Source organism: Chanos chanos, chromosome 2, assembly GCF_902362185.1.
Source record: "Chanos chanos chromosome 2, fChaCha1.1, whole genome shotgun sequence".
Lineage (NCBI taxonomy): Eukaryota > Metazoa > Chordata > Actinopteri > Gonorynchiformes > Chanidae > Chanos > Chanos chanos.
In genome coordinates this window covers 25,580,900-25,592,957 of record NC_044496.1, presented here as the reverse complement: position 1 = coordinate 25,592,957, position 12,058 = coordinate 25,580,900, and the positions used below count along the sequence as shown (strand labels likewise).

Genomic DNA, 12,058 nt, shown 5'->3' with positions numbered 1-12,058 from the left:
TTTGAGGAGAACAGGTATGCCAGTGGCACCAGCCAGCGCTCCGTGGTAGGCCGCGGGCAGTCCTGGGGCTGGCGACGGGTATGAATATTGCATAAGCACAAAACTGGACTGAACAGTTGCACATACCACTTTCCACACAGATTTTGGGGTGTATAAAATATGAATGTGGCGTGAGGATGCGGTCAGATCTACGGACACCCTAACACCATACGCGAGTAAACTTTTACAGGCCTGTGTAATGGCAACAAAACTGTTGATGAGATCGTTTCAATTAAGTTCCAGATTTTTTTTTTTTAATTGACTCCTTTTCAGTTCATTTCTTGCCAAATTAGAATCCCTGGAATCAGTTTTGACATATTTGATAAATCTTCAAGAGAAGCATGTAAATAGGATATTTTATTTCTTTAGACTAAAAAGTATACAATGTTGGGTTGGAAAAGCAGAATATTTTCATGACGTCGTGTAACAGGCTCGTCTTTTAATAGTTTGTCATCGTGATGCTGAGCCCTGGGATGGGTTTTTTGGCACAGATTTTTATACCCATCTATCCATAACTCTATGGACCTCTGTCCGTTTTAACAGCAGCTGTGACGTTTTGCCTCTCACCACATTTATTTTCCTTAATAATAACATCACTGAGGCTGTGAAGCAATGCACTTTTCCTGGCTTCATTTTTCCCCCGCAAGAATATTCACTTTCCTCACTTTTCCCTTTTTTTTTTTTACTGTAGAATAAGTTGATTGAGAAAAAGCATTTAAATATGCAAATAATATTAAAATGAAGCGTCTCAACAGCCATTTATGGCAAATTGTGGGAGTTAATGGGGCGGGATGCGAAGCTCGTTCTCATACTCCCAATATCAAAACGATTATGATGTATAAAGGGAAACATGCGTTGTTGATAGGCAATCGCCACATTAATAAATCAGAAAAAAAATGTCTGTGCAGCCCCCCCCCCCCCCCCCCCCCCCCCCCACCTTCTGCATGTACGCGATCACTTAGCATTCAATCTCTCTAAAGTTTTGTCTGTGAAGGCCTTTGGTCTTTGCCTGGTCTTTTAATCAGTCTTTACGGAGTGAAATATGGGATTGCCACACCCATCCCTCCACTGCTTCATTCATCTGGTTTCAATCTTCTCTTCTCTTCCCCCAGATGTGGCCATATGGCCATACCTTATCAGGCCTGGGGAGTGGGAGGGGGAAGGGGATGGGGCAGCGTTTGTCCAAGGGGCAAGCTTGTTTATTGAGAGAAGCCACGCGTCTCCCGGGGCGCCAGCGTCGTGTGTGTGGATAAGAGACTGGGGGGAGAGAGGATGGTGGCACATCAGAGGATCTAGGGAGAATGGAATGCTCCAGAAAGGCCTGCGGTTAAGAAATTACTGCTCTGAAAGAAAGGGGTGGAGGGGACTCTTAGATGAAGCAGGAAAGTTTAAGTGCGTAATACTCTAGAGGTTTCTGGCTTAAAAGGACTGTAGACTCAAAGTGTCACGAGCTCCAACTGTCACCCATTTTTCAGTCACAGCTCTCTGTCTCAGTCGGAGGCAAATTCTTCTCTGAAATTATGTACATCTTAAACGACAACTCTCACAATAAGTAATGGTCTGTGTGTGTGTGTATGTGTGTGAGAGAGATTGTGAGAGAGAGAGAGAAAACGTCAGATTGCAGTGTCGGTGCTGGGTTTTTCGACAGGACAGATGTTAACATGGCCCATTAGTGATCCTCTCTACTTTGACAGAGTTGCTCCTCAACTCCCTGCATCTCAGTGGGAGGAGCAGCAGTTTGTCTCTGTCAGAGTCCTCTCAGCTCAGTGATGTGTGTACCCCTCCAGAAAAAAAAAAAAGCCCAGAACTCACCTCCAGGGAGACCACAGCTCTTACACTAATTGTCCCACTGGCGCTCAGATCTCCTCTCTGGCGTCCTGCTCCTGTGTCAGGTGACCCTGTTTTTTGTCGTTTTACACATTTCATTGCTTCAAAGGATGTATCATTTGTAGACAGTCAAGCTGAAGACATCTCGAACATGTCACTCTCCAGCTTGCTTGCTAGCTTGTGGACACAGGATTTAATGTCCCGTCTGTTTCAAATTAGCCCATGAGATGTGCAACATGGGAGTGGCTCTGCTGTGTTGTGTTGTTATTGCATTTCGGTATTGTCTCGTCCACTGTGCTGATCCTGAGTCCCAGAGTCCTCGACGCTTCACCCAGTATGAACTTAAAACCCTCAAAAGTTACACAACACTCTTATTGGCCAGTGGCTACATAGCTCCAAATTTTGCCAGTGACTCGTCATCATTCGAATACTATTTCTATCTAGTGTTTTGTGTTGTTGTATAGTGACAGTGAGCCATATTGGTGGTAAGGGCCACATCAGTTCCTAAGCCACAGCGGGAACAGAATACAAATTTATAGTTTTTCTCTGATGTCCTAAACAATGAAGTAGATGTGAGACATTTAAAACCTGTACTTTCACAAGGTATTAGTGATCACGCAATAGCCCAGAGCCAAATGTGACTCTCGGTGCTTCATTTTAGGTAGTGGTGTTTTACGAACCACCATTTCATGTATTTACTCGCCGTTATTTTATTTTAATTTTTTATTTTGCTTCCTCCCTGCAAGTCTTGCGTCAGGATGCCAGAAGTGCATCTTAAAAAGCCCTCCAAGTATTAAATTACATTTAATAAAAGGAAAGAGTTCAGCGCTTGCAAGACAGGACTGTATTTCATGTTTGCATTGGCCAATGGCGGTTATGGGGCATCTATCAACCGAGGGACTGGAAGACGGAGATACATTCTCCTTCTCCACTTCACACACCTAGTCAGCTGTATTTTCCAACTAATGGATATAAAAAAAATTGCCGATTGCAGCAAAATGGACCTCGCTGCAGAAAAGCTTATTATGTATCGATCGTCGGAGGTCACTGCTCAAATTCCAGCTCCAACGATGTGAATGGGGTTTCAAAAGCAGCCAACCACAAATAGAGATTAGAACCGAACGAATAAGAGGGGGAAATAGATGTCCATTCTGTGTCTTTGCCAAGGACAGTGGTATCCTCTGTCTTTTCCAAGTGTCGGGTAAAACGCAGTGAGGGGGAGTAAAGACCTGTTGTTTAAGAGAGCTGGTAGTACATTCGTTCTGTGGTTTCTGTTGTAGTCATGCAAAAAGTTCACTGCTGTTAAGTAAAAGTTTGTGACTTTGAAACAGAACAGATGGGCTTTATCTACAACATTCTGGGATTATCTGGTGTTCATTGTACAGAGATTAAGCTTCATACCAAAAACATCACTCCCTATATTTGTGGTCGGCTATTTCTTTTGAGAGCACCCCCCCTCCCCCCCAATGTTGATGGGAAAAACTATCTCACTGATGGGGAGACTATTTTTATTTTATCTTGCCTAATGCTGGGTTTGCCACTGTGTGACATGCATAACCTTTTTGAATTTCATAAATGTATTTGTCTTTTCATTTGGCTCTTGTGAATTGTTCCTGTTTCAGTGTGTTATTTCGAACATTGGTTTAACGGAGCCCAGCTTGGGCAGGTGACACAGAGGTAGTGCCAGGTTGTGGCCGGCAGCAAATTTTATTCATAGTGCAGGTGAGTCAGAGTGTCTGACTGCTTCCACACACTGCCTCCTCTCCACCAGTACCATCTGTTCAGGTGGCAGGGTCAAGCAAAAACCTGAACGCAGTCGAGACAGGTGTGTGTGTGTGTGCGTGTGTGTGTGTGTGTGTGTGTGTGTGTGTGTGTGCGTGTGCGCGCATGTGTGCTTTCCCTCTCCTTTCTACAAAGTAAGGCTCAAAATGATGAATATTCCTTTTTGTGTTTTTCACAAACCTTTGCCAGGGAAAATAACTTACTACCACTTGAGTGAGAAGGAGAAATGCTGACAACAAGGCCATACAGAATTTTCTTCTTTTTTTTCTTTTTTCCGTTTTTTCCCTTTTTTTGTGAATAACAGACAGGGAGAGACATTCACATTTTTTTTAAGGAAAAAGAGTGCTTCGTGAAAACATAGGTGATATCTATGAAAGATTTATGAATGTTTTCTTTTGGTATAGAAATGGTTGAGTCACATCTTCCAAATAGGGTCTCTTTTTCATCCTCCACCCTTCCCAAAGCATGCGCGCGCACACACACACGCACACACACACATACACACACACACACACACACGTGCGTCCATGCACAAACACACATACACACGCACACACACACACACACACACACACAAAACTCTGGATAGAACACAAGTAAGTCTCATCTAATAGCCTGTCAGAGTTGTGTTGCTGAGGCAATCTAAGGGGATTTTATTCCTTCATAACCCTGTAAGTCATTGTATTAGGCAAGAGTTTGAAGGTTCATGTGTCTGCACACTTACACACACACACAAACGCACACGCACACATACACACTCACACACAAACATACACACACACACACACATACTCTCTCTCTTGCTGAGACAGAGAGGAGACAGAGAAGCCATTGTGAGCTGGCATATTATTTCCTCAGAGTGTTTGTCTTTGGTCATCGCTAAAGTGTATGTCACAGCGTTTGCTCTGTTTTTTCAGTATGAGTGTTTTTCTTTCTCTTTTCTCTGACCACATGAAGAAAACCAGTACAGAGACATTTGGTTCTGGACAACTGAGGGATTTTGAACCCTCGCTAGAGTGTTTTCAGTCAGGTTAAATGTTTTAAGCATCAAAGTCACTTCACCTCAGAGACTCTTTGTCTACCTTCAGTCAGCCCACCAACCGGATGCTCACAATTTTCCACGCAAAGTTAAATTCCACAAAGCACTATTGAACTGGGTAAAGCTTTGTATTTTTTTTTCTTTTTTGCCAATTCCTTCCTGTCTTAAGGCGTTTTCAAATGAACAATTAGCCACGTCAATCATCAGTGCACTGGAAGATTCATGGCCATCATTAAATTTTTAAATGTCAGCTATCCATTCCAAAACGGCAAGCAGACTTTGAACAAAAAACACTGAGTCTGTGACTGTAGCTGCGGAGGTGGCGTGTGGTTTGAGCTGTTAGAGGAGTTCAGCCCCTTTTCCATTCTGTCATGAGACTGTGACTGTGGGTCTTTTATGGGGCTACCCTGAGCCGTGGAGAAAAAAAGAGGGGGATGGTTAGGATTTGGGAGAGGTTTTGTGGTATTCCACAACGCCTGGAACTCTGAACATGATTCAGAGAGGCTCCAGTAATGTTTTTCCTGCAATTCAGTCTCGCATTTGCTGTGCTAATGGAGCATCAATAATTTTAGGATTTTTGAAATGTTAGATGGAAGCTGTTCATACTTAGCAAATGATGCTGACATATTGTTTGATGAAACAAGCTGTTTTTTCCATGACATTTCATTTCGATTAGAAACTGCTGTATTTTTTTTTTTTTTTTAACTCCAACATTCTCATGTCGGGATCCTGAACGCTGTTGGGCAATGCTGAAGCTGTATGCTTGCTGAAGAGTTTGGCATTTTGATTTGGGGATCCAGAGAATGCTTGGAGGGAGTCTTGAGCATACAGCACCACCAGCACTGTGGAGAGTTTGAGAAACATGCTAATGAGGACAGCAGGAGAACTACGCTTAGCATATAACCCTCAATTATTCACACCCCACAGCCATTAGACACCCCATGACTTATTCCTCAAGGTACCACCGCCCTTCTCTTCTCTATTCCCCTCTCCTCTCCTCTCCTCTCCTCTCCTCTCTTACCCTTCTTCTCTCTGGCCAAAGGATTATCCTTGAAGAGCTTCCACTGCTTGTAGCCATCTGCTCCCTTACAAACATCCAGGGATAGCACACATGAACAGCCGTATATATCCCCAAAAAGACATGTTTTTACTACAGTTGAGGCTCCCTTGAAATACCAAAGTTCTTCTTCTTTCTCTCTCTCTCTCTCTCTTTCTCTCACCCTCTGTCCAGTCTTCCACTCTGTCCTGTTGTACTCCCTGTGGTGCTGAAAGCCATGGTGCAGTTAGAGTGATGTGGAGGGAAGCTCCCTGTCAGCAGAACGGGGTCTTGGTGACCAGCCTTGATGCAAGGAGGATTAGGAGACTTTATCCCATCAAAGTGTTGCTTCCAGCCAGAGAGAGCAGACACAAATACCCCCACATACAGAGGGGAAGCATCCCAGCAACATACATAAGAAAGTGGATGTGAGACTACACTCAGATAAGGGTGTGACTATCCAGCATCTTTTAAAGCAAATGGGCCCTCACAGAAAATGGTAAAAGGAAAAGAAAACTCGCCATATAAATAAACAAGCTTGTGGGAGAAAGGTTATGTCAAATGTTTTTGTTGCCTGTCACTTTAAACTAGCATCACTGCCTCCTGTCACAGAAATCTTTAAAAAGGGGAGCAGAGATCCTCCGTGCTGGAAGCTTTCCAGACTCATCTCAAAGCCGGGGAGAGGAGAGGTGCATATGCTTCACCTCCTTCTGTACCTTTCTTACTGTCTCATTTCACAGTGGAGTGCAGAGGGAGCTCTCCAAAGTTTGAAAAGCTTCAACAAAAAGTTAGCAAAAGTGCTTGGCCAACCACTCGTTTTATATTTTGTCTTAGACTGCTGCAGTCCACTTCATACCAAAAGCTTAGTATTTCAGTATTTCAGTGGTTTCTTATCTGTGACACAACATCTCAATGTGTCATAAAAAATAAAAGAAATTAATTAGTCTCAGGTTAGTGACAGTCATTAATCTACTCTCACAGGAATATACCGTACAAATCTTCACCCCAACTTATGGAAGCCAACTGCTTGAGATTGTTCAATATGTTGAACTTCATTTGTTTTTAATTGAGGTTGTGCTACAGCCTGGATCACTGTGGCAGGGTACTCTTTGTACTGCTGTCCCTCCTATTTTCTTCTATTCCTTCATGCTTTCTTTTTTCTGAGTAATGTGAAGGGATGGGAAATCGTCTCTGTAAGTCCTGCCGCTGCTATGGTCCTGACAGCTGCCTGGGTGATGTGAGTGTGTGTGTGTATGTATGTGTGTGTGTGTGTGTGTGTGTGTGTGTGTGTGGGTGTGTGTGTGTGTGTGTGTGTGTGTGTGTGGGTGTGTGTGTGTGAGAGAGAGAGAGAGAGAGAGAAAGAGAGAGAGTGAGTGAGAGTGAGTGCATATGCACAGCCTCTTCTCCATTCTAATTCACTGCGTGCCTTCATTGTGACATTGATTTACATTCTCCCTCAGATAAGCCTCAGTGTTTTCATTATGCAGAAACAGAGGGAAGGATAGCATATTGACATACTGTTACACACGTTCTTACACGCGCACACGCACATGCACACGCACACACACACACATAGCAGAGTCTGAATTGATATGTACATGACTAATAAAGGGCAGCACATATTTGGCTGTCAGTGACTATAAAGAAGTATGGTTTCCATATCCATTAGCATCATGGGATCTGTTGACCTCTGAGTGACTGTGTTTGAGTTGGCAATGCCATCGTATTGTCCCTGGATCCTGCATGGCATTAGGGCTGAAAGATCAGGTGGATGAGCAGCATTAAGACTGTTAAAACCTTTCTTTATCTCCTTGTGCAGTAATGCTCTTTGTAGTGATTGTCTCAGAGGTCAGAAGTGTGCCTGCTGAGGAGGACTCTGTCTGCAGCAGACAACAGAAAGACTGAGCTGTTTGTTTCTACCTAGTGTATGTATGGAACATTGGATTGATCTAGAGGTTTGGCTGGATTAAGACCCATCACTTTAGGCTTTATAGTTGTCCTGACATGTGATGGAGTGGGGATGAAGAAAGAATAGAGAGTAAATAAAAGCATTGTTAAAAACTGGTTTCATTAAAAGAGGCTAAAAAGACCGACACAAGACCAGTACAAGAACTGAGTTGGTACACAGCAGGCTGGGATAGGGTCTGGTATAGACATTATACAGGCTGGTATAGAGTCCGGTTTAGACAGTGTACAGTCTGGTATAGGAGGTGCTCTAGACAGTATACAGAGTGGTATAGGAGATGGTATAGACAGTATACAGGCTGGTATAGGAGATGGTCTAGACAGTATGCAGCCTGGTACAGGAGAGGTGATGATCACCCGGTACAGCAGGCAACACAGATAGCACACAGGCTAACATAGACAGTGGTACAGGACCTTATCCAAAGGCTGTGAAGGCCAGGACTGCTGCTGTGTCCAACACGCTGCACAATGATAAGATTCTAGGATTCAATGGGGAAGTGGATTTACTGGAGCACAACTCCCCCTAGGGCATGTCAACAGAAACTGGTGCCCCCCCCCCCCCCTTCTCTTTGTGTCCTCTATCCTTTTGTTGGCTATTCGGCTCTTGCAAAGCTGGAAAAATGCAGTCAAACTGTCCGCAGTAAGAGAAGTTAGAAGTAGATGGAGAAAGTAGTAGAGGAGCAGAAATCAGTGGAGAGTGGATAAATTCAGTGGAACAACCGTCATCCATTAAAATAAGCAATTCATCCATGTTAAGTCTTTCTTTTCCCTCAAACAAGTCAGATTCTATTCAAACAACAGAGAGCATCTTAATCTGTCCCTCTGTTTCTGCATAATGAAAACACTGAGGCTTATCTGAGGGAGAATGTAAATCAATTTTGCAACGAATGCATGCAGTGAATCTGACCTAACCAGCCTCACAAATGCTGGTCCGCACTCTCATTTACCCAGAGCTCCCCTACTCTTACCCATTACATTGTACACATTCTCACATATGTAAAGCATTACCTCCTATAGCCATAGCCAGTCACTGGCTTGACTTGATAGCGGATGTTATGTATCCCCTGACAGATGATGAAATTAAGTCAGTTTTCATTTTTGGTCTTTGAAGGCTTGCCAGCATATTCCAGTGAGTTTTAATATGCAGTCATAACTTGTTGTGGCTGACATATAGCCTGCAATGACCCTGTGAGGCAAAGTTAAAGTAATGAGTCAGCTTACTGGAATACTTACTTTGTAAAATAAGATGCGTATTCCGACCAGAATACACACACACTCAAACGCACGCACATACGCATGCACGCACCCCATTAACTCAGAAGTCCTTAGATTACTGTATTTTTCTGTCAAATTCAGTGCCTCTCCTGCAGTGTTTGGGGCGTGTCCAGGGGGTGTTTGTCTGTTATCAAGACCTGCACGCAATGCTGTGAGTTCAGCTGTGGGTAAGGAGAGCGATTAGCTGGCTGAGCTAAAGTAGTCTAACGGTTCCCAGCAGACCCACCCAGCCAAAATGTACTCCTGACTAATTTAGCCCTTTCTCTCCTCCCCTCTCCTCTCTTCCCCTGTCCTCTTCTCTCCCTGCCTTGCACTTAACCAAGCAATTACGCCAATGCAAAGAGTTTTGCCTTAGTTTTAGCTTTTTAGGTCTCAGGTCAAACTCCCTACACACACACACACACACACACACACACACACACACACACATCCCTCCTCCAAACTGGCATTGGCGATGGGCACACAAGATAAATGATGGTACAAACGGCACATTAAAAAGTCATGAGCAACTATGGCTGCAGGGGAAGCTCATTGGCTCCTATCTTCTGCTGAGTCATGCTTTTAGTTTGACAGGCAGATGGGAGATGCTAGAGGACCCCTGTGGTTCCCACCACTGCCAAGCCTCCTGTGGAGCCAGGAGAGAGATAGGCCCCTGTAACCTGCCCACCTCGCCCAGGTTACCTGTGGAGCCCAGGCAGGGATAGCAGCGTAATGTGGGAGGTGATAATGACTCTGCACAGTCTGTTTTAGAGAATCCATATTTTTCAAATAATAAGACTAAAGCCTGTTGGTATAGGAGCTAGTATCAGGTATTGGATTGATCAAGGGTGTCCGCAGCCAGTCCTGGAGGCTCTGAAATCCTGTTGGTTTTCATATTAACCAACCACTGAGGTGCCGAATTGACTGAGGAGTCAGCACACACCTGTTTCTCTGGTAAAGTCAACCAATTAACCTCTAATTAGGAAGTGACAGCAAAAGACAGCAGGGCTTTTAGCCACCTAAGACTGAATCTGAGCTTCTCCAGCGCAGTTTGCCTTATGAAATATGTGATCAGTTGATGACAGAATCTCCCATCGTTCACTGTAGACGTGGAGCTGTAGCTTTCTCAGAGTAAGCAGTGACTGAGATAAACGGGTCTGGAATGGCTGCATGCCAAGGTAAAGGCAAGTAGTTTGGGCATAGAGAAAGCTTGAAGCATGAGAGTATGGGGTTCACAGTGAGGTTTCCGCATTATGACTCATTAACCATGATGTCATTTCTTTTCAAATCAGCTCTGGTTATTGAGACCTCCTTCTTTTGCCTGCAGACAGAGACCCTATAGGCACTTTGGACCATCTCATTGCCTCATAGCAGATACTGGTGTCTGTCAATCATCTGAGAAATAATCCCATTCGTGTGGTCACACGTGGCAATGTCAAAGGGCACAGATGCATTTATTTAGATGAGCTGTTGAAAGCTGAATCATTTTGTCTAGACAAAACACACTTAACGTAAAGTTGCTAACAGCCTCTTACTGGAAACAATGTCTGTTAATGTCCATACAGTTAGTGAAAGATTGCGTCAAACAAATGCCATCCGTCCAGAAGTCAGGAAGGGATGTCGTAATATTTACTCACGCTGAAATTCTCTGTGGGTCCGCTTTATTTTAGGCTCTGCCAGAGCTCAGCACTCATCCTTGCCTGTTCGAGGGTTAAATGGTAGATTAAGAGTTCTTGTTATGTTAATGCTGAAGCTCCCAAAATATCTGTTGCATTTGCACGTGTAAACCCGGGGGAGATGTTTTCCTTGTCTGCTCCCCATTCGCTCTGCCAGGTGGGCGGAATCGTGTGTCCCACCTACCTCCTTGTTCCTCTCACCCCTGGAGACCCTGCTAGCCGTAAATCCCCTTCGACGCCGTTCTGTAATGCCACTGGCGCTGCCCGCTGGTCTCCCAGTAAATTAGCCTTGCAACCCTGTGGCACCATAAACCTGACAACCAGTAACTGTTTCTGTATCTTTCATGCACACTGCCCAGTGAGATTCAAAGTGTTTACCTGGTCCGGGTCAGGCAAGCTGAAGACAACTCCGTCTGATTTATTTTTTGTTTGCTCATATGCTCCTTGTTTTTTGTTTTTGTTGTTGGTGTTTTGTTTTTTTTTCTGTGCTGCGGTAAAGGAAATGACAGAACGTCAAGAGAAGAAGTGCTTTGAGTCAAACTGTTAAAGGGTTGTGCCTAAATATGAAGCGACAGAAGGAATTCTTCTGTATGTTTGAAGGTCAACCAGCAACTACTTTCCAAATAATATATTCCCTTCCATTTGCTCTGACCTTTGAACATTCTCTGTTCTGACTGTGGATGTTCTAGATTTATAGTGCTGTCAGATTACCGTATTGTTAACCAGGCTTCTCTGTCCCTGTGTTTACCCTTGGTCCATGTGTTCTGTCTTTCTTTCTTTCTTTTAGTGCTGCTTAGCCTTCTTTCTGCTGGTGCTCAGACGGAGATGAAGAGGGTTGTGGGGGACAATACAACGCTGCCATGCCATCACCAGTTCTGGCAGTCCAGTGGACAATCTCTGGACATCGAGTGGCTTCTGCAGAAACCCAACATCAAACAGCATGTGGTAAGGGATCGTACATTTCCTGTCTTTCTGTCTGTCAGTCTTTCTCTCTCTCTCTCTCTCTCTCTCTCTCTCTCTCACTTACTCTTTCTTCCTTTTACCAACTCCTTCAGCACTCTCTCTCTCTGTTTTCACTTCTTCCTTTTTCATTCGCTCTCTCTTTCAGAGCCTTTTTCAGTCTTCCGCTCTGTCTTCCTGTCTTATCTAGCATTCTCTCTACTCTCTTTCTGTTTATCTTTACATCTCCAGTTTTTGTCTTTGATAAAATCGGTTTCTCTGTGATGAGAGCAGTCACACCTAAACTGCACAGTTCTGATCTTACGTTAGCATGGTGACAAACCCATGTTTGCCAGCTCCTCGACTACACACTCAGAGCACACAGATGCTCTCTCTACAGCCATATCTCTCACAGACACACAGACACAGGAGATAATCCCTTTATTCCATACCTCCCCCAGTCTTAAATAAAAACCTAGAGAAAAACCCACCTGCATTAGA

General features: G+C 44.1%; 1 protein-coding gene across 1 annotated transcript in view; it reads left to right on the top strand.

The window, feature by feature from the left end:
• clmpb (CXADR like membrane protein b) overlaps positions 1 to 12,058 on the top strand; it is a 71,990-nt gene that overhangs the window by 47,277 nt on the left and 12,655 nt on the right. Inside the window, exons 3-4 of the mRNA XM_030765204.1 lie at positions 10,776 to 10,941; positions 11,316 to 11,563. Coding sequence (XP_030621064.1) covers positions 10,776 to 10,941; positions 11,316 to 11,563 — 414 coding nt within the window. The remainder of the gene's footprint in view (positions 1 to 10,775; positions 10,942 to 11,315; positions 11,564 to 12,058) is intronic.